The sequence below is a fragment of the Rhineura floridana genome, chromosome 17 (genome assembly GCF_030035675.1).
Source record: "Rhineura floridana isolate rRhiFlo1 chromosome 17, rRhiFlo1.hap2, whole genome shotgun sequence".
NCBI lineage: Eukaryota > Metazoa > Chordata > Lepidosauria > Squamata > Rhineuridae > Rhineura > Rhineura floridana.
Window position 1 is genome coordinate 7,440,359 of NC_084496.1, and position 26,787 is coordinate 7,467,145.

The 26,787-nt window shown below is 43.8% G+C and overlaps 1 protein-coding gene and 1 pseudogene across 13 annotated transcripts in view; one reads left to right on the top strand and one right to left on the bottom strand.

Moving 5' to 3' along the window:
- Positions 1–26,787, bottom strand: part of DNAAF8 (dynein axonemal assembly factor 8) — a 108,517-nt gene that overhangs the window by 35,919 nt on the left and 45,811 nt on the right. For 11 of the 13 annotated variants that reach the window (XM_061600060.1, XM_061600070.1, XM_061600066.1 and 8 more), the window contains 7 exons: positions 18,924–19,118; positions 16,599–16,715; positions 12,301–12,445; positions 9,926–10,235; positions 6,722–6,819; positions 4,763–4,917; positions 2,061–2,208 (listed from right to left, as the gene is read on the bottom strand). In XM_061600060.1, coding sequence (XP_061456044.1) covers positions 2,061–2,208; positions 4,763–4,917; positions 6,722–6,819; positions 9,926–10,235; positions 12,301–12,445; positions 16,599–16,715; positions 18,924–19,118 — 1,168 coding nt within the window. The remainder of the gene's footprint in view (positions 1–2,060; positions 2,209–4,762; positions 4,918–6,721; positions 6,820–9,925; positions 10,236–12,300; positions 12,446–16,598; positions 16,716–18,923; positions 19,119–26,787) is intronic. The other 2 variants (XM_061600068.1, XM_061600069.1) reach the window with 2 other exon arrangements.
- On the top strand, positions 20,322–20,441 carry LOC133372165 (5S ribosomal RNA; annotated as a pseudogene).

A 26,787-nucleotide genomic window follows, 5' to 3' on the forward strand; every position in this document is an offset into this window, starting at 1 on the left:
TTAGCCTCTTTGGAAGCTTCTTGTGGCTATGAAGCAGGATAGATAAGCATTTTATCTATTATTTACTTAAGGGATTTATATCCCACTTCTCATTATATGTCTACGGGGAAGGGATGTAGCTCAGTGGCAGAGCATCTGCCTTGCATGCACAAAGGTCCGGGTTCGATCCCTGGCATCTCAGGGTAGGGTTGGGAGAGACTCCCTGCCTGAAACCCTGGAGAGCTGTTGCCAGTCAGTGTAGATAATCCTGAGCTAGATGGACCACTGGCCTGACTTGGTATAAGGCAGCTTGCTACGTTCTCAAAGTGACTTAAAGTAAACATGTAAGATTTAAAGTAAAGGTGTCCCCACACTTATAGTGTGAGTCGTTTCCGACTCTTAGGGTGACGTCTTGCGACGTTTACTAGGCAGACCATTTATATGGGGTGGGATTGCCAGTTCCTTCCCCGGCCTTTCTTTACTCCCCAGCATATGCCAGGTACTCATTTTACCGACCACGGATGGATGGAAGGCTCAGTGGACCTCGACCCCTTTTACGGGAGATTCAACTTCCTCCTTCTGTTGGAATCGAACTGCGGCCGTGAGCAGAGCTTTGGCTGCGTTGCCGCTGCTTACCACTCTGTGCCACTCTGCTTAATCAACAAGGCAGGTTGTATAAGACAAATTTATTGGTATTTTTGAAAGAATGTTTTATAATGTCTCATAAAATGTTCATGTAAAAATACCAATGCACTCAAACACTGAAAAGGGGGAGAAAGTCACAGTATGTATCAAAATGTAAATAAAGCCAGCTATTTTGAGGCAAATACACAGAATAAAATTCCACGTTAAAATTGCATTTTAAATTGACATGTCTGAGAGGGTTTGCCTAAACAAAAACGTGTTTATTTTATTCCAAATAAATAAATAAAAAGTTACCAGAGGCAGAGCAACAAATAATATCCTGTCCCATCACATTCCAAAAGTCAAGATACAGAGTACAAGGCCAGTCAACTTAGCTGTAAATAAAACCACAATACATTAAATAATGCCTTTTTGTGTCACCCAAAATCAGCTGCCTGAGGCAGCCGCCGCACTCTGCCTGACAGTAGGACTGGCCTTGCTATGGCTATGGATTCCATTTCCTCCCGCACACTTTCTAGGCTCAGAACCCAAGAGAGAAACCTATGAGTACAGAATAAACAGAAGCCGTCGAGACTTTCAAGCTCCCTCCTCCCACATAAGAAATGGCTGTGTATCTCATTTTGTGGGCTTCTGTAAGATTTAAGAGATGTAAGAAGGCCTCGTTTTCCATTCCACCCTTATTCATTGCATGCAGCACTGTTTCTGTTCCACTGTAGTTCATTTTCCACCAACAACTACTATTCACAGTAAATTACATAAATTATGTTGTCATTACATTATTCCACCCCATTAATTTCAATGAAAAGGAAACACAATGTCAGTGGGGAAAACCTGTAAGTAATTATGTATCATTAGTGTGGTGTAGTGGTTAAGGTGTTGGACTACGACCTGGGAGACCAGGGTTCGAATCCCCATCCAGCCATGAAGCTCACTGGGTGACCTTGGGCCAGTCGCTGCCTCTCAGCCTCAGAGGAAGGCAATGGTAAACTCCCTCTGAATACTGCTTACCATGAAAACCCTATTCATAGGGTTGCCATAAGTCTGGATGGACTTGAAGGCAGTATAACCAATAACCAGTGGACTGAAAGCAACAACAGCAAATACCAATCATATTTGCTGGACTGATTCCTGTTCTGGACATGGGATGAACAAGGGAACATTGGCAATTTCCGCTCTCATTTATGTTTTTTTCAGAATTCTCCAACATCCCTAGTGTACCCTGCAGGACTGCGAGAATGACCTCAGTTTTCCACCTCTGGTCACTATATGGAAGAATGTTTATAAACTGTAACTGTGTTTTAGAATGTTTTTAACTACTTTTGGAATGCTTTTCTTTTTGTTGCTGTTAGATTAATCTGTTATGGTTGCTGACCTGGGGTCCTTTGGGAGGAAGAGTGGGATATAAATTTAATAAATAAATAAATAAAACCTTTTACCTTTCAACAGAGCAGGAACATGATGGCTGGCGTTTTCCTTTCTCAGCAACAAAGCTAGACAATGCACGCGTGCTTGGATGGGAAGGTGACCCTCCGAGAAACTCCTATCTGGCATATGTGCAGTCTTGCTAGGGCAAAATACAGTTACCTGTAATGACACAAGACAGCAATTTTCAAATCTAAATGGCTCAGCTCCGAAGTTTTCAAGACAACCAATTTACGAAAAGCTCTGAGCACCAGAATGTTCCAGTGGGCACTTTGTACATTCAGGTGCTGGCCATCTGAGCAAAATCTTCCCACGCGAAAAAAAAAAAATCAGCAGAATTGCAGCCTCCTGGAAATGGACTCAAAATTTCTCTCTAATGTAAACCTTAAACTGAACACTGATCATTAATGGGCTAATTTGAAGGCTTGCTGCATCAGTCAATCACTGCAGAGGTTGAGGTGACTTTGCCATCGCAACGCCACAATATCTTACGATACTATGCCGGGGGCCACACAAATATTAGGCCCAGTCTATGAAAACTAGTGAAAAACTGTTCTGGGATTGTTCCACTTCAGACTGCAAGTAGCAGACTATGTGACTGGTTTCCTACAACCACCCCGCGTTCCCTCGAAATCCCTTCAGGGCGTTAAATGGCAAAGTTGCCCAGAAAGTTTAGTGTAGCCCCTGTGGCCCTCCTGAAGTTGTTAAAACTCCATCAGCACCAGCAAGCGTGGCCTAGGATCAGGGATGAAGAGGACCTCTTGCTCTTCCATCTGGAGGGGCCACACAGGTTCCCCATCCCAATGTAAAGAAAAGCCCTTAAGAAACTGTTTGGGATTGCAAGCCTTTTCAAACCCACATCACCCATGAAATTGGCACGGGAAGGATCTTATTTTTCCAAGGAGATCCTATATTGTTGATGACAAGCTTGCAGACATTTAAAGTTTCCCGTGGGATGAAAAGGCAACAAGATGAACACTTGGATGGGTAATACAGCCTCGCATCATCAAGCGGCAGCTTCCTGTCAAAGGAACGTAAACGCTGTGATGAATCACTGCGTTGAATCATTGCCTTCAACCTCAAGAAATATTTTAGGAGCTGGCTGACTAAAAAAGCTCAAGTGCTACTACCTGGAAGACGCAGGTCAGTTGTGGAGCATCTCACAAGTATGGAAAAGCCATAGATGTGTGTGTGTGTGTGTGGGGAAGCTAGCTTGTCAGGGGCCCCCATCAACTTTTCTGAAAGAAGGGCAACATAAATGGCGTTTCATTGGAAGGCAAAAATCTTTTTGCATAGGCAGGCTTCTCTGGATATTTAATTCTTCATTGTTCTTTTTCTGTCTGCTGCACCCATCTCTGTTGTCATTACATTGTAGTGGCTCACCGTTTTTATGGTGCATTTTTAGAACATTATTGTGTTGCATAGGGGATTTCAAATCTTGTTAGCTGCTCTGAGTAGCGCATAAGCCCTGGAAGGGCAGGGTATAAATGATCATATAAATAAATGTGCATGTTTTGGGGAGGGGCCGTGGCTCGGGGCAGAGCATCTGCTTTGCATGCAGGAAGCCTGCTTCAATTTGGATTCTTGCGTTGAGCATGAGGTCGGACTCGATGGCTTCATAGGCCCCTTCCAACTCCATGATTCTAAGTCCCAGGTTCAATCCCTGGCATCTCCAGGTAGGGCTGGGACAGCCTCTCTGTCTGAAACCCTACGGAGATGCTGCCAGTCAGTGCAGACAGTACTATGCTACATGGACCAAGGGTCTGACTCAATATAAGGCAGCTTCCTACATCCCTGTCTTTTCATTAGCCAAAGCATAGGTTGTGTGTACGTGAGTGCACTGTACGGCCGGTGTTGCAGCGTCACAGGCAACCGATTATGTATCTTATGGGAGCTTTATATAGCAGAGAAAATAGCATCATGTAGGAATGCTGTTTCCCACTCCTTAAGAGCAGGGATGGGGGACCCTCCAGATGTTGTTCAATTCCCGTTTCCATCATCCCTGCCCATTGGCCATGCTGACGGGGCTGATGGGAGGTGTGGCCCTCCAGTAACGTTCCTTAAAGGAACCCCCTATTTTTTGCATCTACTTTAGGAAGGCGGTAACTGGATGTCACGCTACTTGCCACCGAAATGAGGATGCACGCAGGAGCATGGCAGAAAGGCTGCATCATCGTCACTGTCATATTTATATCCCACCTTTCCTCCGAGGAGCTCAAGGTGTTGTACCTGAGGGTCGTCCCCACTTTATCCCCACAACAGCCCTGTGAGGTAGGTTAGACTGAGAGACAGTGACTGGCCCCCAGGTCACCCAGTGAACTTCACGGCCTTAGTGGGGATTTGGTCCCTGGTTTCCTGGGTCCTAGTCCGACACCCTAAGCACTACACCACACTGGCTCTCACACCACACTGACTACTGATGTCAGTGTCGACCATATTGATAGGCATCATCTTGTTCATCTCTTGCTGCTGCCCGCTGGCTTCTTTTTCCCTCTGGGCAGTTGTCACTGCCCCTCTGGAGAGAGACTAAGGACAGGGTGCGTTGACGTCTTCGCCTTGCACTTCTCTCTGCTTGCCCACTTGGAGAGGGCAGGTGAACAGGCTGCAACAGCAAGCAGGGCCGGAAGGCTAGGGATTAGCAATTGCCCCCTCCCCCTTACACGGATATGGGCCTCAGCAGGTGCCCAACGATACCAATCCCCGACGCCAGTCCTACCTGGCTTGCTGGCACACCAAGCTTGCGAGCTTGCTTGGGGGACAACTGTAGCTGCTTGGTCCCCTGTAGTGCAAACCCCCTCCGAGTGCAGGTAGAAATCACAATGCCATAGCTGTGAGGAGGCACAGGAGGTGACGCCACCAAAATAATGTCTCCTGGGTAATGGGGAAAAGAATCAGGAGGTCATCAGCTTGGCTCCAAGTGGCTCTTCATACCAATGCAGAGACCTTTTTACGAGCAATTAATCCCAAGGAGATGGCTAGGCAATATACTGGGTGCAAGAGTATTACCCTCCTCCTTAATTTTGATCGCTCTTGCTTCATTACGGAATCGGAGAAAACTCGTAACCAAAGCAGGAACTCTGTGGAGGCATCAGGGCTCAGTCATTCTGAACTGTCACTGCAGACGACTCTAGCCAGAGAGGTCAGAGGGTCAACAGTGCTAACTGTGTTACATTAAGCTTGATCCTTAGCAAGCTAATTTGGCAGTGGCCTTCAAACTGTACTAGGGCAGAGCTGAAAAATGTATCCTATATCTAATCGCTTTAATCCTATTTTCTTTAAAACATCTTCAGGAGTATCCAGGATCACAGCGGTTGCAATACATGGGGGGCAGAGGGAGGCAGCTCAATATTATTCCTTTGATTTTATCTTTAATTTAGGCTATAAGAGGATTCTAATCATTCAGGATCGTTATAGAGGAACCCGCCAAATCTTAGAGGGGAGAGGATTCATACAAACAGAGCGATCAACACCTTCAGATCCTTTCAAAATAAATAACCTCTACATAAGGATATTGACCGGACTGAAATAAAAGCAGATTTTATACAGTTCAGTGAAGCTTTGCTTAATGAATTGGTAAGGGAGAACTGCAGCACCCCTGCATTGCACACAATGGAAAGGGTTAAAAGGGGGTCAAACCAGATGTGGTGTTAAATGTGTTCAGATTCTTTTAACAGAATGTAAACAGCAACCAGGGGTGGGGGGAGGCAGAGAACCACCGGAGGCTGGGGAGGGAAAGCTTAACCCTTTCCACCCTGCTGTGGTCCGGACAAAAATTGGTCCCCGAGGTACTGTTTGCATCAGGAGGGAAACCTCCATTGGCAGAGTAGCGGCTGATGATCGCTAGTCCTGATGGAGCAGCAAGAAAGCTAAATGGAGGCAGAGCGTAGGGGAGGTGACCACAGGGGGAGCCAACTTGTCCTGCCCTTATCCTCCTTTACAAAAATGCTGTGGACACTTAAGCAAGGCTGCGGTACAACACCTTAGCATCTAACTAAACTAAGAAAATGGAGGCTTTCTTCCTGATGCAACTAGCAGCTTGGGGAGGGGGACTTTTTGTTAGGAGCCTGGCGGGGGGACGGACGGTTATGCACTCTCCATCTTCAGTGATTCCACCGCACACACACCCCGTCCCCGTGGCTATTAAATGTGTATGTTGATTGCAATCAAGCAAGCAGCGTTGCACTGAGTTTGGCCCACAGCTTTTCCAGACGGGCTTCCGCACAAGGAGAGGAAAAAATGCTGAGGGCTTTTGTCTGTTCCTGCAAGGAGGCCTCCACCCGGAGAAGACCTGCTTCTTTCCCTTCAGGAATCAGAAGACAATCTTGGGTTTGAAGAAACCACAGTGGGAAAAGGAGGATATGGCCCACATTACAAATTAATCATCTGAGGCCACAGTAATATGAGAGACGGGGAAATCTGATGCGCACTGTTGGGAACAGCTTGCTGCCGCACTCTCCAACAAACACACGCACGCTTGCCAAAGTACCCAGTGGCATGCTCGAGCTGATACATAAAAAGAAATCAGCGCATCTCATGAAGCGGGGCCCTTTCCACCTCTTCTCTTTTGTCCTAACATGCACTCCCTCCTGCAAAGAAGTGGCAGGAGCATGAAAGGAGAGCGCTGTAAGGAAAGGGGACTCTGTTTCTGGCGGAATATTTGCTTTGCGAGGACAACCTTTGGTGGTGGAGACGAGAGTCGCCGGAGGCCTCAAGGATGCAGCGTCCTGCAAGTTGCTCGGTTCTTGGTCAGCATCTGCGTTGTGGAGTGAGGGCCTAGGAAATCCAAGGGGGAGGGGTGTAAATGAGAAAGACCGACATACGGGGCAGGTGTGGTCTGAAATCCAGTCGTGTCCCAGCATCACCTGGGAATTGCCTTCTGGACTGAGCACCACTACACCGATGCTTGTAAACATATTGTGACTCTTAAGTGACTCCATGGCTGTAGTTTGACCACATAGTGTTCTGGTTTGTAGAGAGCAGCAGGGTGTTTTCTGGTTACTGTCACCCATTTTCACCCCTTTCCCCAATTTGCTTTTCTGGAGCATGTGCATCTCTGTGTCTGTTTTGGCAACTGGTCTACAGGCAGAATGGAGCACACACAGTCAAGGAAGCCGGGATGGAAAAATCTGTCCATTCCGGTTCTCTCTGTTTCTCATCTACCGATCGTAAATCCAGCTCTCCGCATTCCTGAAGCAATTTGCAGCATTAGATTTTTTTTAAAAAAAAGCTCATGAAAATTCTTCAGCGCTCCAGTGTAAATTTCTGCTAATAAACTTATATTTGGTGCGCATTTTGACTAATGCGCACATTTCTGCAAGCAGCTTCTTCGGACAAAATGCATTTTTGTACGTGGTTTTCATTTTTATGCGAACTTTTCCCTTGTATATGCAGCTTTTTAAACCCTGGTTGGAGGGCTACATTGCAAAATTCAGATAAGTGTGAATTTCAACGGATAGCTGTCTTTCGGTTCATGTAGCGTTTCAGAAAGTGCAAATTTGACAGCTTCGGCTTGAAATGCAAACTGAATAGAAGGAAGGGAAGCCATGGCAGAAAGTTCTGCTTTTTGACAGGGGTGTGAAGTACTGAACCCTCCTTTTCTCTCTGCAGCCTATCCCTGGATGTCACTTTTCTATCAAGGCAGGTTCCAAAATATGGTAAAGTGTGAGTCCGGCTGAGACGAAAGCAACTGAGGAGGAAGAGGCTGCAAGAAGGAAATTGGCAGGTGCAAGTTCAGCGCTCTCATGTTGGAACTCTTCACTGTGTAAAACCCAGGAGTAGAGGAAGCAGAAGGCACAGGGATGGAACCTTCTTCAGCCTAACAGTTGTTAATCTGGGGCCCATAATTTATCTTAACCCTTATGAGAGCATAGGAACATGAACACTGCATAGCACGCCGAAAAGCTGAACATCAAAAATGAAAACGTTGTAAGCAAAAAGAAGGGGGGGCATGAGGGCAGAAGGGAAGGAAAAAGGAATTGTACTGCTGTACTGTAATAATGTGAAAACTACAGATTTTTTAAAAAAATCAGATCCCCTCTCCTTTCCACTTGGTTGGGGCAGGCCTTTGCCTCTGAATGAGAAACGACCTAATTCACCTTTTTCAAACCAAATTCACAAACCAAACCACAATTATGCTTTAAAATCGCACTTCTCTGAATTTTGTGGTGGGGTTCTCCAGCCAAATGATGTGCACAAAAATATCTGTATTAGGGGAAAGTGTGCATAACAATGCATACATTAGTGAAAACAACATACAAACGTGCATTATATTAGGGGAAACTGCTTGCAAAAATGTGTATATTCGTTAAAACTGCTTGCAAAAATGTGTACGTTTGGAGAAATGAACACTAAAATGCTGGCGATTTTTTTTAAAAAAGCAAATTGCTGCAGAAATACGAGCTGAATTTAAGATTGGAAAAATTAGAAACTGGGAGAAACCAAAGTGACAGATCTTTCCATCCCTAGCTGGGATGAAGTGGCTCTTCAGTCTGTGGTGGCTTGTGGCTCCATGTCAGTAGGGCAGTGGAATCCGCTCCAGGTTTCAGTCTGAACCTTCAGGGAGCTGTGCAAGATTCTGAACCTAATGTTTCAGCACCTTGGACAGGTCCTTGAAATTTCAGATGGATACCCAGAGTGGATTCACTACCCCACTGGTTTTCTGGGAAAAGAGGAATTGGCAGCGGAACTTTTCTTCTTTAAAAAAAGTAGCTTTGCTGCTGCCACCAGAAGCAACAGTGATTCTATTGGTGGCTTTGCAGCCACCACTTCCACCACCACCCCACCCCCTGCTCACCCCATTAGAATGACATTACATCACGACACAATTAGGGACGGGGGAGAGATTAGATTCAGTTTGCATTTTAACAGGGCCCTACCTAATTGGCACTTCCTGGAACAATACGTGAACTGAAACAAGGCTATCCTTCAAGATTTGCACTTCTCTGAATGTTGCTATGCAGTTATCCAATTAAAAAATGTGTCCCCAAAAAGGTATAATAGGGGAAAGTGTGCACTGAAATATATAGGACTGGGAAAATAACTTAACAAAAAATTCGTTATATTTGGGAAATGGCTAGAAAAAAATGTATGCATTAGGATAGATGCACTCAAAAAAACACATGTAAACGCATTCTTAAAAAAAATTACAAACTAATGTGAAAATGTGGCAAACTGAATCTAAGAGCTGAAAAATGAGAAACTGAGTGAAACGGAAATTGACAGATCTGTCCATCCCTAGACACATTGCCATTCCAGGGCCTTGTGTAGGGATGAATCACAGGCCAGCAAGACTAAAACACAAGCAGGCAAGCAGGCAAGCAAGCAAGCATCACAGAATAGCAGAATTGGAAGGGCCCTATAAGGCCATCGAGTCCAACCCCCTGCTCAATGCAGGAACCCCGCTTAAAGCATATACAACAGAAAGAAAGATATTGCTGCCACTTTTCCAAGTAAAGCAGAACAACACCTGGAAATTACTAGTTTTTCTCTTCCCCCATCTCTCTTCCTCCGGTTTTTTATTTATTTATTTAAAATATTTCTATCCCGCCCTTCTACCCTATAATAGGGCACTCAGGGTGGCTTACAAAAATAAAATCAAACATGTGCATAATAAAATTGTAAACAGTAAAATCACAACAACAGTAAAATAAATTAAACTACAAAAACACAATTAAAATACATAAAATACAATATATATATGTATGTATGTATGTATGTATATATGTATACATACACATATATACATATATAGAGGGATTGGTACTAAAGGGACTACAAAGGTAAAATTTAACGTAGAAGGAGTTAAATTTTATCAATTCCCCCCCACAAACCTTCTCTTTCAGTGCTACCCACAAGCCACTTCTCTTAGAAGGATTGTCACCTTGGTTCGTTACATTTGCGGACAGGATTTGGGATTCCGCTATGAAGGATCTCTTTGCGGCACGCTCTCCCTCCGAACCAGAAGCACAGCTCCCTGTGCACTCGGCTGCCAAGGTGAGGTAGGTAGGCAAGGGGATCAGATCGGGTCGAGCAGTAGATGGCATTGACCGAGCAGCTGTCGGTCACTCTGGCCAGCTGTGGGTCAGAGGGTCCCATGATGTCTTGCAGGGCGCTCCGCACTTTGGGCCCTCTGAAGCTCAGCGCTAGCACAGGGAGCGCTTTCTCTTGGGCATAGCAGGGAGGTGGCGTTACTGGGGAAGAGAAAAAAAAGAGGGGTGAAGACACAGAATGGAACGTAAGAAACTGCCTTAGACTGAGTCAGACCATTCGTCCATCTGGCAGCCGCTCTCCAGGGTTTCAAGCAGGAGTTCTTCCTATCCTTACTTGGAAAATGCAGGGGATTGAACTTGGGGCCTTCTGCATCCCAAGCAGCTGCTCTGCCACTGACCTCTGGCTCTTCTCAGTGGAACTATCCTCTCTTGACAACTCTTGTGCCAGTTCCTCACCTCTTCAATCTGCTTGGTTGCCTGGATGAAGGTCAGGAATCTCCACACCTGTACCCACCTTGCAGGGCTGGGAAAGGGGTCCCAGAAGCTAGGTCAGCCTTCCCCAGACTTACATCCTGCAGTTGTTGTTGCTGCTGCTGTTGTACTATATCTCTCATTATCCTGGCCATGCTGTCTTAGGCTGATGTGGTCCAAAACATTTTGGGGGACAACGTGGAAGGCTGAGCTAGACTAACAGTGCAATCCTACACAAGGATTTTTCAGAAGCAAATCCCACTGAGCTCAATAGGATTTACTCCCTGGTAAGTGTGTAGCAGACTGAGGCTTCAGAATAAGGATTGGGGAGCTGTGTTTGAAGCATCTGAGGAGCACTGCTGTAAAGGAAATGGTGTTTGTAACAAAAAAGGGTGTCAGAGGCAGTAACTGAGAGGAACTCAGAAGAAACAGAACTGTGGACAGTGTCTTGGTGGCAAGCAGCACTCTAAAACAAGAGTGAAGACCTTGGTTTTATATTTATTTATTGTTTGATTTATATCCCTCCCCATTATCCAAGGATATGGAATATTATTTACTAGCAGCTTCAGACACAGTGTCGCTCAGGAATTCTACAAAAATAGAAAAATCAGTGTAGTTTTGAAGTTCAGCCTGCCATCTTGATTCAAAATGGTGTCCAACTGCATCTAAAGAGACAAAAACCTGTTCCTTGATCCCAGGAACCATCATGCAAAATTGGTTACAATCTCTTAAGAGGTGTCCAAACGTATAGCAAACAAAGAAACAGCTTTCCAAAACATGTAGCAGACGATCTTGTTTATTTGCAGTATTTATATACTGCTTCTACCATAACAGCTCTCAAAGTGGGTTCATGAGAATGAAATAATATGTTGCCAACAGTCTGTTGGTGCTGTTCTCTAGAGTTTTTTATTTTTAGAAAACGGTGTAAAGCTTTTTAAGGCTAGAAAATGCCCTTTTGTTGTTGTTTTCCGGGAGGTTTCTCATGTTAAAAAAAAGTTGGGTGCTGTTTAGGGATGCGTGAGAAATTTCAGTTTGCATTTCAAGCTGAATCTATCAAATGTGCACTTTCTGAAACTATATGAGAACTGAAACAAGCCAGCCATTGAAATTTTCACTTGTCTGAATTTTGTGATGCAGTTTGCCAATCAAACAATGTTTAAAAAAATATTTATGTTAGAGGAAAGTGTGCATAAAAATGAATATGAGTGAAAATTACATTCAAAAATGCATTATATGATGAGAAATGGCTTGCAAAAATGTGTACAGCAGGGCCCCGCTTATACAGAGGGTTCCATTCCGGACCCCCACCGTAAAGCGGAAAACGCCGTAAAGTGGAACCCCATTGACTTTAATGGGCCGCGTCACGCGAAAACGACGCGAAACGTTGCAAAAGGGGAAAAAACCCTTTAAAATTGAAAATGAAAGGCGCTGCATCAGCGGAGCGCCTTAAAGCGGAACGCCGTAAAGCAGGGCCCTACTGTACATGAGTCAAAGCTACCTACAAAAATATATTTATTAGTAGAAATTTGCTCTAAAGTGCTGGAGAATTTTCATGAGGATTTAAAAAAAATGTATCACAAATTGCTGCAGAAATGTGAAGAACTGAATGTAAGATTGGAAAAATGAGAAATGAGAGAACTGAAATTGCCAGATCTCTCCTTCCCTAGTGCCGTTTACCATTTTACTGCAGTTGGAAAGCACCTGAAGCTTATGGGAGGGATCCAAAAGTGAGTAAATAACTATCTACGGTTGTTGCATTGCAGTCCAAAGCCCCCATGCACTCTGCGCCTCTCACCTGTGCTAGAGAGCAACATGTCATATTGGGGGTAGAGCAGGCGGAATCCGCAGACATCCAAGCCAGAGGCTAGAATCAGCTGGAACGTATGATGCACCGCCCCAGGGCTTCTGAGCAGGGTTTCAAACAGCAGCATCATGGCAACCTGAGCAGGCAACCCAAAGCAGGGAAGAAAACAGACGGCTTAGGGGGACAGTGCATTTTTAATTTACAGCGAAGGGTGATTTTTCAGACTTTACACACATACAGAATCCTTCCAGATTTAACCTACCCCTTTTGAAATGGATGAAACCGAGAAACAGGTAATGAGAGATGATTGTTTTTGATCTTCAGATGAGCAAACAACTTGTCAGGCAAAACCTGATGCACCAAACACATTGCAAACACTGCTTTAGCACGGTGTGTTCTGAAGATACATGATGGAGCAACCTGGCCAAATCAAGGTGGAGGAAAGGCTGTGGCTCAGTGGTGGAGCACATGTTCAGCATGCAGGTGGTCCCAGATTCCATTGCAGACGTCTCCAGGGAGGGCCAGGAAAGACCCCTCTCCGAAATCCTGGGGAGCCACTGCTGTTCAGTATAGACCAGCCTCCACCAACCTTGTGCTCTCCAGACGTTTCAGACTGCCAGCTCCTACCCACCCTCTAGAATGGCCCTCACTTAGATAATTTGTGAGAGGGAGACAATAATGACCTTGAAACACTTCTTAAAAATACATGGGTTGTAGCCAACTAACTTTAACTCGGGGTAGACCAGTTGACATGAATGGCTCTAGCTTAGTCATGCCCATTAATTTCAGTGGGCCTACTCTGAGTAGGACTAACATTGGATGCAGCCCTATATGTTTCCCCAAGCTTTCTGGAACTCCGACTCTTAATTTTTCATTTTTGTGTGTTTTGTCATCTGCTTGGTCTTAGTTGTGATATATAGTTTTTTTTCAATCTAGTTTTTAGGATTTTTAATTTTTTTTTACATAAACTGCTTAAAGGTTTACCATTAAGCTGCATTTGTATAAATAAATAGATGAGCCCCATCCAGCGGTCAGGGATGATAACAAGTTATATTCCAAAACATCAGGACAGCACCAGGTTGGGGAAGTCAGGAGTAGACAATACTGAGTTAGATGGACTGAGTTAGAATGACTCCAAATGAGGCAGTTTCCTGTGTTCCCAACCTAAGCTGTACTAGATCTGTCAGTGTCTGAATGAGAGATTGCCTTGGAGGCCCATCAGTGCCCCCTTGAGGTTCAATGAATTGTGACATATAAAGCGGCCTTGTATTGAGTCAGACTGTTGATCCATCCAACACGGGACTGTCTGCTCTTGTTGGCAGAGGCTCCCTAAGGTAGGGGTCGCCAACATGGTACCCTCCTGATGCTGTTGGACTACAACTTCCACCATTCCTAACCAGTCACCATGCTGCCTACGGCTGATGGGAGCTGTAGTTCACTAACATCTGGAGGGCACCATATTCGCTACCCCAGCTCTAAGGTCTCAGGCAGAGGTCCTTCTCAGGGCTGGAATGCCAAGATCTTTTTTGTTGGAGATGTAAGGGATAGAATATACGACTTACCATATGTATAAAGTTTGCTCCGTCACTGAGCCACAGTTTGCTCCACCAATGAGCCACAGAGCTGCAATTCCCAGAGTTCCCTGGGAAGAGGGACTGAATGTTAAACTACTTTGGGAATTGTACCTCTGTGAGGGGAATTGGGGTCTCCTAATAACCTTCAGCATCCTTCACAAACTACTGTACCCAGGATTCTTTGGGGGAAGCCACCATTGCTTTAAAAGTATCGTGCAGTTGCAGGTATCAGTGGCTAAAGGCATAGTTAGGAATGCGATTCACTCTGAATTGTGTTCATTTTTGTGTGTGCTCTGATTTCAGATTTACCGATTCAGAAGCAGGCAAGAAGTTTTCTACACAGGTTTTGTTCCTGGAAAATAACTACTGTCTAGCAGCTGGATTAGCTAGAGGAACTGCTCTGCATTCTTCCTCTAATTATTCATTTTGAATTACCTCCAAGAACCAGCTTTGTTGTTACACCAATGAACACCCAATGAATTCATCATCATCGGGCACTTGAAATGAGTGTTAGCAAATGCTCCTTCCCTATAAAGGCATCTTGAGATTTACTCCATTATAATAAACATGGTTATAAATCTGCTTAAGTAATAAAAAGGCTTCTTTCACTAGAAGAAAACCCATCTACGCTATCGAACTAATTACAGTGCCCCATATATAGGCCCTCGTCTTCAACTGACTGATAACACAACCATCCTTCCATCAATCCTCTATTACATAAAGGATGTTGATCCTGACTGATTTTAAAAAAATTAAAGCTGGAATTTGCAAACCATTTGCAAGGATGTATTTGCCTTTAGTACCTGTTTATGCAGTCAATAGGTGATTTTACTAGTGCTTGTTTGCATGAACACTTACCGCAAGGCAGTTCTAAACCACTGTTTGTCAACCTTGGGTCCCCGGATGTGGACTACAACTCCCATCATCCTTGGCCATTGGCTAAGCTTGCTATGGTTGATGGGAGTTGTAGTCCAACATCATCGGGGGGGCCAAGGTTGAAGAACACTGCTCTAAACTCTCTTCAACCCCAGATTTGCCTGCATCAGGAATGGGGGACCCATGGCCGTTCAGATGTTGCTGGATTCCAACTCCCATCAGCCTCAGCCAGCATGTCCAATGGGCAGTGATGATGAGGGCTGTATCCCAACAAAATCTGGAGAGCCACAGCTTTCCCCATTCGTGGCCTACATGCTTCAGAGGCTATCACACAATTGTAAGGAAACTCTGGAAATTGTCTGTGGGTATAACAACATAGGAAGCTACCTGTGATGTCCACCGCTGAGAACAAGTGATGGTCCAAGCAAGATGGAGACTGGAAGGCCATGGCTCCAGAAATGACTGGAGACTAAGGTAAGGTCAAGACCCTGGACAAGCACCTGGCCTGGTAGTATAAAACAATCTTCGCCTGGCACCAAAATGACTAGAAGCTGCCAGGTGACCCTCTCTGGGGAGGACATTCCACAGCCATGGTGCCATCACTGAGAAGGCCGCCTCCCTAGTCACCACTCCCTTCACTTCATTTGGCCTCTGAAGAAAATATCAAGGTACAGGCAGGAATCATCAAAAATAACGTATTTCTGGTTATCTCTTTAGGATGGGCTGGGCAACCTTTTTCAGCTTGAGGGCTACACTACCTAGTGGGCACGTGTGATGCCCCTGTATTTTGATAACTGTAAATATGGTAAGTGCGGGTTTATTAAAGTATACATGGTAAGTGGATTCAGTGAGAGGGGGGAGTACATGGGCTAGAATGCTGGAGAATGCTGTATGATGATTGGCTGAGCATTTGAGTGTAAAGGTATAAATGAGAGGATGACAGTTGAGAGAGGGTGTTCGTTTGGTTGTGGAGTTTGGGCTGATTGGAGTTGGTTGTGGGTTGGATTATATTTGGCTGGTATTGAGGCAGATTATATATGACTAGAAACATAAAGAGTAACACAATATATGAAACCATACGCTTGTTAAATATACCTTAAGTAATCTTATTATTTCCTGGTGTTTATAAATAAATATTATTCTTGGTTTACCAAAAGCCTGATCATTGGCTAGGGCTTTCACAGACCAGAATGGTGGGCAGGGTAATTACCAAGGTGGAGAACCAGTATCAAATGGTGGCAGCGGTGAGGAGATAGTGTCTCATCAAGTATCCAGGGCAACCCAAGGCTGTATGCTTTATTGGCACAAAGATACAGGGGGGTTGTGGCCTGCAAGTGCACCCAGACACAAAGTAACAATAAGCCAGAAGGAGACTAAAGCAATATTGTGAAATAGTGAGTGGCTGGTGGTGCTGCCTAGCAGTGGGATCTTGCGAGATCTGGGCTAGAGCCGGTGAGAGAACAAATAAAAACCAGGATCCTGACTGGAGGGACCTGACAGGTGGTGGTAGCAGGTGGGATCCTCACAGCAAGCTTCCAAGGGTCACGTGGTTTAGAGAGCTCTCCGTTCCATACAGAACTGTCGTTGCTTTTGAACAACCTGACACTGGTAGAAAATTATTCCGCCAAAGTACAAAGGACCTGGGCTCAGTGAAGGAGCAAGGAGAAAGATGTGCTGGACCAAACGCAAGGAAAACAACTTTCGCCTTGTCAGACAGAGGCAAACCTTTGACCTGATTTTGGCATTTTCCAAAACTCTCTGCTTAATTCTGGAAGCGAGAGACCAGTTGCGGGGGTTGTGTATTTTGGGGAGGTGGGGGGGGAGTTGCTTCTTTTGTACCTCAGTATCCATCTCACTGCTCTCCCCGATGTCACTGCTGCTGGGGAAATATTTTTCATCTGTCTCTACCGTCTGCCAATAAAACCCAGCTGGCACTGCAAAAGCTTTCTCCAGTGCCTGAAATGCACAAAGGGAGAGCTGTCGTTTGTGAATTATCTTGTTTCTTCAAAGGCAGGGACTGAAAAGAAAGACAGCATAGTGAACGCCAAGGATGGAAATCAGAAGAGGAGATGGGGCAGCAGACGCATTAGTCACTGACACATCATTTCCTTGGCCGTTTCTGTGCCAGCCAGCCCGGTGATAGGGAGACCAAGCTAAATTCAATGCCACAATTTCCTCTAATTGACACTTTTGGCAAATAAGCACCGGCAAGAAGAAATCCAGCATGTTGCGCTCGGAATTCCTATGGATTTTGATGGGAACGACATCTGAAGAACCAGATCCAGAGGTGTGAATCAGGGATTAAAAAGGCTGTTTGCTGTCACCCCTAACAGCCCCAATGGCTCACCCAAACGGCTTTTTAAACTCATCGATCTTTTACAGATTTTGACAAGCAGGATTGGCACTGTGGTTGGCCTGCCTCAGGTGGCAGGTTTTGGTAGACCATTACAGGGCAGGAAATGGTCAAATATATTGGGCTGTATCTAATGAAGCCATGCTCAGAGTACACCCCAGTGACGGCTGGTGGCTCCATGTCAGTGGGGCAGTGGAATCCACTCCGGGTTTTAGTTTGAATTTTTAAAGCCCTGTCCAAGGTGCTTACCACGCTGGACAGCAACGTGAAAGTGTGGACTAAAATCTGGATTGGATTCCACTGCCCCACTGACATGGAACCACCAGCCACCACTGGTACACCCACTGAAATCAACAGATTGTTTCCAACAAAGTTGTCCTGGTAGCACAAGAACTTCCGCCTGCACAATGGGACTTCCTCTCCCTCTCCTCATACACCACCTCCCACACACCCCAAATCTGCCAGAGGGCTAGGGAAACTGCCAGAATAGATTTGGGGCGATACAGGGAGTACGTGGGAACACAAGGGAGAAAGGAAGTTCTGTTGTGTTAATGGGGCAACATTGCTGGATCCAACCGAATGGACTTAAGTCTTCATTTATTTATTTATTTATTTATTTATTATTTGATTTATATCCCACTCTTTCGTCCAGCAGGAGCCCAGGGTGGCAATTATTGATGTCAATAGGTCTACTCAGCATATGACAAGCTATTACCAATGAGGGGTGTCATTTGGATTTGCTGCTTCAGGCACTGAAGCAACATGGGTCATTGGTCCACATGAGGAAAACTAAAACTTTTCACAGACGTGTCATGAACACAACTTCCCTTTCCATCTTTCTTGGGGTAACTGTTTACGTCACATGGTTTACATGCTTTTATCTTTTTACATGTGTGTGTCCTAAATTCATTAACACCCCTTTCCCCCTGCCAACTCTTTTATACAAATATAAATGGGAAAAGGGCATGGATTCCCAACACACACATTTGTAGCAAAAGGGATAGTTGGCACAATCTTTATATGATTCTCTTTGAACTGAAACTCTGCTCTCAGATTATTGAAGAGGTTTATTTCTTAATTAATGAAAGAATATTTCTACCCCCGTAGCATAAAATATCAAGGCAACGTACAATAAAACATAAAACACCACTTTATCCTATCCCAGTCTGCGTCTGTGTTAGAATTGCTTGTTAATACGTTTTGGTTTTTTTAATAATGTTTTTAACCCTTTTTTAAAAGATGTTTTTAAAGCTTTTTAAAAATGTTTTTAACGTTGCTTTGTTTTAATGTATTTTAAGGTCTGTTTTTATGTTAAAGCGTTAAAGTGTTTTTAGCGCTTCTGTTTGCCACCCCGGGCTCCTGCTGGGAAGAAGGGCAGCATATATAATAATAATAATAATAATAATAATAATAATAATAATAATAATAATAATAATAATAATAATAATAATAACAACAACAACAACACAAGTAGAACAGTATTGTGCACACTGATCGGCAGCAGCTCTATTGGGTTTCCAGGGTTTGAACCAAGGCCTTTCTTTCAACAGCATTGTAGTGTGAATTTCATCTAGTACACATCCAAGCATACGATTATTCGGAGAAATTCACATTATAATACGGCTGAATTTTCATGAGGACTTTTTTCCCCAAACAAATTGCACACTGATGTGACAATGTGGAGAACTGAATTTAAGACTGGAAATATGAGAAAACGAGAGAAATCAAAACGGACAGATTCGCCCATCCCTAGTTGTCGGCATCAGTAAACAGGGGCAAAGCCCAGAAACACAGAAGTGTGGATACGTTACCGTGGAATCTGAGTTAATGGTTGCAATGTGGCTAAGGCGGACAGCGGGAATCTCAGGAAGGAAGGGGTACGACTGATTCCGCAGATGACGGTCCAGTTGCATCTTCCACCAGACAACATCCGAGAGGTAAGTTTCAGAGAGAAATGTGGAGATCTGTTGATAGAAGAGGGACGTTCCCTGAAGGACATTCTTGGGCTACAAAGAGGAACATGTGGTTAATGGCCTAGTACTCTAGTTACCAACAAAATTCTAGAACCAGACATACAGTGGAAATGGTGCTTTGGGACTTTAATACAGTTCAGCATTAGTTTCCATATTTTATCCATTAGTACTTACTAGATTTGTTTGTAGTAGCCAGTACAGGAACCTATAAACATTTATAATTGCCTTGATCAAAAATGTAAGCCTTAGTCCAAGAACAGACTGTACAATGCATCCTCCTTTGGACGTGAGCAGCAGAATTTCTGGTCCTCCTCCCGACAGGAAAGGAGGCTCCAGTGGATTATCCTGCCCAAGGATGGAAAATATATTTCACGGAAGCTCTGAAGAGGTAATGCCAGACAGCATAGACCTGAGTTGGGAAACCTGTTAGACTCCATCTCCCATCAGCCCCAGCCAGAATAGCCAATGGACATGGGTGATGGGAGATTTTATTTCTTTCTTTAGTTAGAACCATTTCTGTGCCACTTCATAATATATCTGTAGGCGGCTCACAGAAAACTAACACAACAACAACAACAGGTAACTTAAACTACAAATGTTACAAAAATACACAATGTTACATATACAAATATTACACAAATACAAATTACTCTTAAATATAAACCAATATCAATTCTTTCTCCTTCTGACCCCCTCCCCCCAGCCTCTTGGCTCTCATCCAAGACTCCATGCATCCACCCTGCCTCTCACCCAGGACCCAAAAACAGCTCACCCCAAAACTCTCACAACAAAAAGGGTCCCTGGGAACTGTCTTTATGGATAGGCACCAAGGTAGATGGAATTTCCTCGGGCTGCCCACAGCTGTGTCCTATCCAGAAGTCAGAGATGTAGTTCAACATCATTTGGAGGGCCACAGGTTCTCTATCCCTGGTGTAAACAATACAAAGCTAGATGGACCAGTAGTTGGACTCAGTAAAATGCAACTTCCTATGTTCCTGTTTATACCAGCCATTTACTCAGACCCATGAGGACTAGAATCCGTTTTTAAGGGAAGGACCATAGTTCAGTGGCAGAGCACCTGCTTTGCACAGAGAAGGTCCCAGATTCAATCCTTGGCATCTCCAGGTAGGGCTGGGAAAGACACTGATCTGAAACTCTTCAGAGCTGAGAACAGTGACAGTCTGCCAGACGGACCAATGATTTGGGTCGGCATAAAGCAGCTTCCTGTGTTCCTTGAGCTACGGCCATACCCTCCCTGAACACGCCCGATCTCATCTGATCTCAGAAGCTAAGCAGGGTCAGGCCTGGTTAGTACTTGAATGGGAGACCACCTGGGAATACCAGGTGCCTTAGAGGAAGGCAATGATAAACCACTTCTGAATACCTCTTACCATGAAAATCCTATGAATATATCCAAAAGATTCATAGGGTCACCATAAGTTGCAATTGACTTGAAGGCATATAACAACAACAACAATGTTCCTTGAGACTGGGGCATGAGTGCATGCTCCCGCTTTTCAGTTCTAGAAGATTTTGAGGTGCTGTTCTTCCCCTATACAGCTCCTTGTCTGAAAGAGCTAACATAGGTAAAAGTAGGTAAAAAGTTTTGGAATGCTCTTTGGGGAGCGGCCGTAGCTCAACGGCAGAGCCTCTGCTTTGCATGCAGAAGGTCCCAGGTTCAATCTCCACCGGCCTCTCCAGGCAGGGCTGGGAGAGTCTCCCTGTCTCAACCCTGAGATAGGGATGAAAGGATCTCTCAATCTTGTTTCTCTCGGTTTCTCATTGTTCCAGTCTTAAACCCAGTTCTCCACATTTCTGCAGCAATTTGCAAATTTTTTTGCAAAGATCCTCATGAAACTTCCTTCAACCCTTTCGTGCAAATTTCTCCAAAAAAATCACAATTGTGTATGCAGTTTTGACAACTGTACACTGTTGCACAAAGTCTTCTAACATGATGCATTTGTGTACATGATTTTTTCCAGTGCATTCATTTTCATGCACGCTTTCTCTTAACATATGCATTTTTGTAAACATTATTTCGTTGGCGAACTGCATTGCAAGACTCGGATAAGTGTGAATTTCAAAGGATGGCTGTGCTTCTCATATTGTTTTGGAAAGTGCAGATTTGATAGATTCAACTCTAAATATGAACTGAACTGAATTTATCCTCCATCCGTACCCCGGAGAGGCGCTGCCAATCAGTGTAGACAATGCCAAGCTAGCTGGAACATTGGTCTGACTCTGTATACGGTGGCTTCCTATCTTCATAGCTGTCCCGCAAAGGATCTTGAACTGATTAGCAGATGAAGCATTGCTACACATCTCTTTTCTCCATCTTGCTCTTGCTTTCTTTGAAATGCTCTCTGCCGTGTGAGATCCATGAGGCAACGGTCCCCAAGGAGATAACTTCCTGAGATAAACATGTCAGGTTTTTCACGAGGTGTCTATTACGGTGTTTTGAGAGGAGGCCACAGAGATGAGGCATGTCGCCACTGCCAAGACAGGCTGGAGACTTAAATCCAAGCAACAAAAGAATTCTCCAGAGAGTCTGCTGAAGGAGAAAGCACTGGAGGGTTTATTTGCTTTCTCTCTGCTGCAACTGACATTTTTGGGGGGAAATTGGGGGGGCACTTTCCATTAGGTTTTGTCTCTGACTAGTATGAATACCAGCTGTACAAATGCCTCAGTTAAGAAGTGGAACAACAGGATCCATCACTGGCGGAGAGAAATTCAAGGGCGCCTTTGTAACAAAAGGGAAATACCAGGTATATTGCTCATGGTAAAGCATCGGGGAGTCAGGCAGCTGGGCGCTCCAGGGGCCTTATTTGTTGTGCCGCTGAGGCAGCTTGCAGGCTGACGGAGGTACAGGCTTGATCTTTCCTGTGCTGCAGTGCCACCAGTGGAGCCAAGTGTGGCCCTGCTCTACCAACCTCAGCCAGCCCTCACTTGCCTTAATATCTATCTATCTATCTATCTATCTATCTATCTATCTATCTATCTATCTATCTATCTATCTATCTATCTATCTATCTATCTATCTATCTATCTATCTATCTATCTATCTATCTATCTATCTATCTATCTATCTATCTATCTATCTATCTATCTATCTGTTATGTGCCTCCAAGTTGACTGCGACTTATGGTGTCCCTATGAATCAGTGACCTCCAAGAGCATCTGTTACAAACCACCCTGTTCAGATCTTGCAAGTTCAGGTCTGTGGCTTTCTTTATGGAATCAATCCATCTCTTCTTTGGCCTTCCTCTTTTTCTACTCCCTTCTGTTTTTCCCAGCATTATTATCTTTTCTAATGAATCATGTCTTCTCATGATGTGTCCAAAGTATGATAACCTCAGTTTCATCATTTTAGCTTCTAGTGACAGTTCTGCTTTAATTTGTTCTAACACCCAATTATTTGTCTTTTTCGCAAGTCCATGGTATCCGCAAAGCTCTCCTCCAACACCACATTTCAAGTGAGTTCATTTTTCTCTTATCCACTTTTTTCACTGTCCAACTTTCACATCCATACATAGAGATCGGAAATACCATGGTCTGAATGATCCTGACTTTAGTGTTCAGTGATACATCTTTGCATTTGAGGACCTTTTCTAGTTCTCTCACAGCTGCCCTCCCTAGTCCTAGCCTTCTTCTGATTTGTTGACTATTGTCTCCATTTTGGTTAATGACTGTGCCGAGGTATTTATAATCCTTGACAAGTTCAATGTCCTCATTGCCAACTGTAAAGTTACACAAATCTTCTGTTGTCATTACTTTGGTCTTTTTGACGTTCAGCTGTAGTCCTGCTTTTGTGCTTTCCTCTAACTTTCCTCAGCGTTCGTTTCAAATCTTTACTGGTTTCTGCTAGTAGTATGGTATCATCTGCATATCTTAAATTATTGGTATTTCTCCATCCAGTTTTCACACCTCCTTCATCTTGGCCCAATCCTGCTTTCCATATGATATGTTCTGCGTATATATTAAATAAGAAGGGTGATAAGATACACCTCTGTCTCACAACCTTCCCGATGGGGAACCAGTCAGTTTCTCCATATTCTGTCCTTACAGTAGCCTCTTGTGCAGAGTATAGGTTGCGCATCAGGACAATCAGATGCTGGGGCACCCCCATTTCTTTTAATGCATTCCATAGTTTCTCATGAGCTACACAATCAAAGGCTTTGCTGTAATCTATAAAGCACAGGGTGATCTTCTTCTGATATTCCTTGCTCCGTTCCATTATCCAACGTATGTTTGTGATGTGATCTCTGGTGCCTCTTCCCTTTCTAAATCCAGCTTGGACATCCGGCATTTCTCGCTCCATATATATATGTATACACACACATATATACATACATATAGATAGATATAGATATAGATATATAGATATAGATATATCTATATAGATATATAGATATAGATATATAGATATATATAGATATACATACATATATAGATAGATATAGATATATAGATATAGATATATCTATATAGATATATAGATATAGATATATAGATATATATAGATATACATACATATATAGATAGATATAGATATATAGATATATAGATATAGATATATATAGATATATATACATACACACATCCCACCCTTCCTCCTAGAAGGAGCCCAGGGTGGCAAACAAAAACACGAACAACAATCTAAAATATCTTAAAGCAAAAGACTTTAAAACCATATTAAAACCAAACGAAAATTGTAAAAAAGCTTTAAAAACATATTTAAAAAGCAATTCCAGCACAGATGCAGACTGAGATAAGGTCTCTACTTAAAAGGCTTGTTGAAAGAGGAAGGTCTTCAGGAGGCACCGAAAAGACAACAGAGACAGCACCTGTATAGCATTTACAACCAGTCCAAGGAGATCCCCCCAGCTGGCAGCTTCCTCCTCCATAGCTTCAGTGTTGCCCCTTGTAGAACTCAGCAGGGAGGAGGAGGACAGGGGCAAAACCAGAATCAGTTGACTTCGCCTGACATTGGCCACTTACTCTTGGGCTCACTGCCTGCCACCCTACCAGTCGCAATGGGCACCAGCCACCAGCGAGTTCCATCCTCCAAATGCCCAGAGAAGGTACCGTGGTGCATCAGCTCAAAGTAGGTGACCTGAGGAGTCAACAGGGGTTGGGTTGCCTCTATGTTACTGTTGCTCCAGGTTTGGTTCCTAAGTCTGAGCAACTTGTCTGACTGATTAGCCATACAGACTGCCCCACCCCTGGCCACCAGCCTGCCTCTTACTGTGTCTGTTGTCTCTGGCCCTTTTGGCCAAGACGGGACAGCTGTCCTTCAGCCCAGCTCGGCCCAGGTGACCCGAGGAACCAAGAGCTGTCCTCTACAACTGTTGATAAAAAGAGCCCTGCTGAATCAGGCCAAAGGTCTGTCTAGTCCAGCATCCTGCTCTCAAAGGAGCCCACCAGATACCTATGGGAAGCCCACAAACAGGAGCTGAATATAACAGCACTCACCCTACTTGTGAATCCCAGCATACTGCCTCTGACACTGGAAGCAGAACACAGCCATCATGGGTAATATCCATTGATAGTCCTGCTCCCCATGAGTTTAAATCCCATTTAAAGTCATTCAAGGTGGTGCCCATCGCTTATGGATGGAAAGGTCTGTCCATTTAGGTTCTCTCCGTTTCTCCTTTTTTCCAGTCTTAAATTCAGTTGTTCACATTTTTGCACCACTTTGAGATTTTTTTAAATAAAATTTTCCAGCTTTAATGCAAATTTCTCTCAATATATACATATTTGCAGGCAGTTTTGAGTACTGCACACATTTTTCCAAGCAATTCCTTGTCATATAATGCCTTTTTGTATGTTATTTTCACTCATATATTCATTTTTATGCACATTTCCCCGTAACGTGCATTTTTGTAAGCATTGTTTGCTTGGCAAACTTCATTGCAAAACTCTATTAAAGTGCAGATTTTGAAGAATTGTTGCGTTTCACTTCTTGTATTGTTTTGGAAAGTGCAAATTTGATCAAACTAAATGGAATTCCTCACCCATCCGTACCATCGCTACATCTTCTCGAAGCAAATTCCATAGTTTAGCTACTTGTCCAGAATGCGGCGGCACGACTCATTAAGGGTTGCCATTGGAGAGAACATATCACTCCAATCGTTCGGGAACTACATTGGCTCCCGATAGTGTCAAGGGTGAAGTTCAAAATACTGGTTATAACCTTTAAGTCTTTTTCTGATGCTGGTCCGATTTACTTGAAGAATAAACTTTCTCTTCTTGGAGAAGGTGGTCGTACCAGATCTTCAGCAGCTAGATCTCTCCTGGTTCCTTCAATTAGAGTGGCTAAACTAGCCGGCACTAGGTCCAAAGCCTTTTCTATTGCGGCTCCCCTATTATGGAATACCCTGCCAGTGGCCATTCGCCTAGCTCCATCACTTTTGTGTTTTCGGAAGCAGCTGAAGACCTGGCTTTTTGATTAAGTTGGTGGGGATATTCTGTTATAGCCATTCAGTGTAGGATGTGGATTGGCTGTCATAATTCATTCTGATTTTTACGTTGTTTTATTTATATGCTGTAATTTGTTTTAGTATGCTGTAATTTGTATTTTGATATGTATTTTATTTTTACTGTACGTCGCCTAGAGTGACAGGATTTACCTGCCAGATAGGCGTCTAATAAATTTTAGATAATAATAATAATAATAATAATAATAATAATAATAATAATAATAATAATATGTGTGGTGCAAAGAAGTGCTTCCTTTTATCTGCCCTGAATCTTTCAACATTCAACTTCACCGGATGATCCCAGATTCTAATATGCAAGACGGAAAAAAACATTCTCCACATCATGGATAATTTTATGCGCCTTTATCATGTCTCCCCCGTACTTGATTCCCCCCCCAGTTCTTGGGTTCTTAGCCTGAGCAATTCATCCCTGTCACAAACAACTTGCCCTGGCTTGTCCAGAGCTAGTCTTTGACCCCATTTTCCGCCTTAGGCCCTTTGGACCTTGGTCTTCCTGTTATCAGATCCAGACCCCCCCAACTGCAGCCTCAAGATCCCAAAATTCCATTTCCCCAGAGAGTTGCCTTTATTTACTAGCATCTTCATCCTCTGCATTGCTTAGAAATTATAAGAAACCAAGAAATCAGTGCAGTTTTGAAACCAATTGTTAAAATCAGTGCAGTTCACTCCACCATCTTGATTCAAAATGGCATCCACCTATATCTAAACACAGAGGAAAACCTGTCCCTTGACCTCAGGAACCATTGTGCAAAATTGGGTTAAAATCAGTGCCATTTTGAAAGGTCCACTCCACCATCTTGGTTCAACATGGCGTTCAGCAGTATCCAAACACAGATAAAAACATGTTCTTTGATCTCAGGAACTATCATTCAAAACTGGATAAAATCAGTGCTGTTTTGAAAGGATCACTCCGCCATCTTGGTTCAAAATGGCGTCCAGCAGTATCCAAACACAGACAAAAACTTGCTCCTTGATCTTAGGAATCGTTGTGCAAAATTGGGTTGTGAAATCTGAAGAGGTGCCCAAATGCAAAGAGAACAGACAGACAAGCAAGCTTCCCAAAATATATAGCAGTTTGCACTTTTTAATCAAATGTTTGATGCCAGCATCAATCACTTTCCTGCAGGGAGGGGGGGGAGAAAAAGAGAAGAGGCGAACAGTCACAGCTGTCCCATTACGGGTTTTATGACACACGGCAGGAA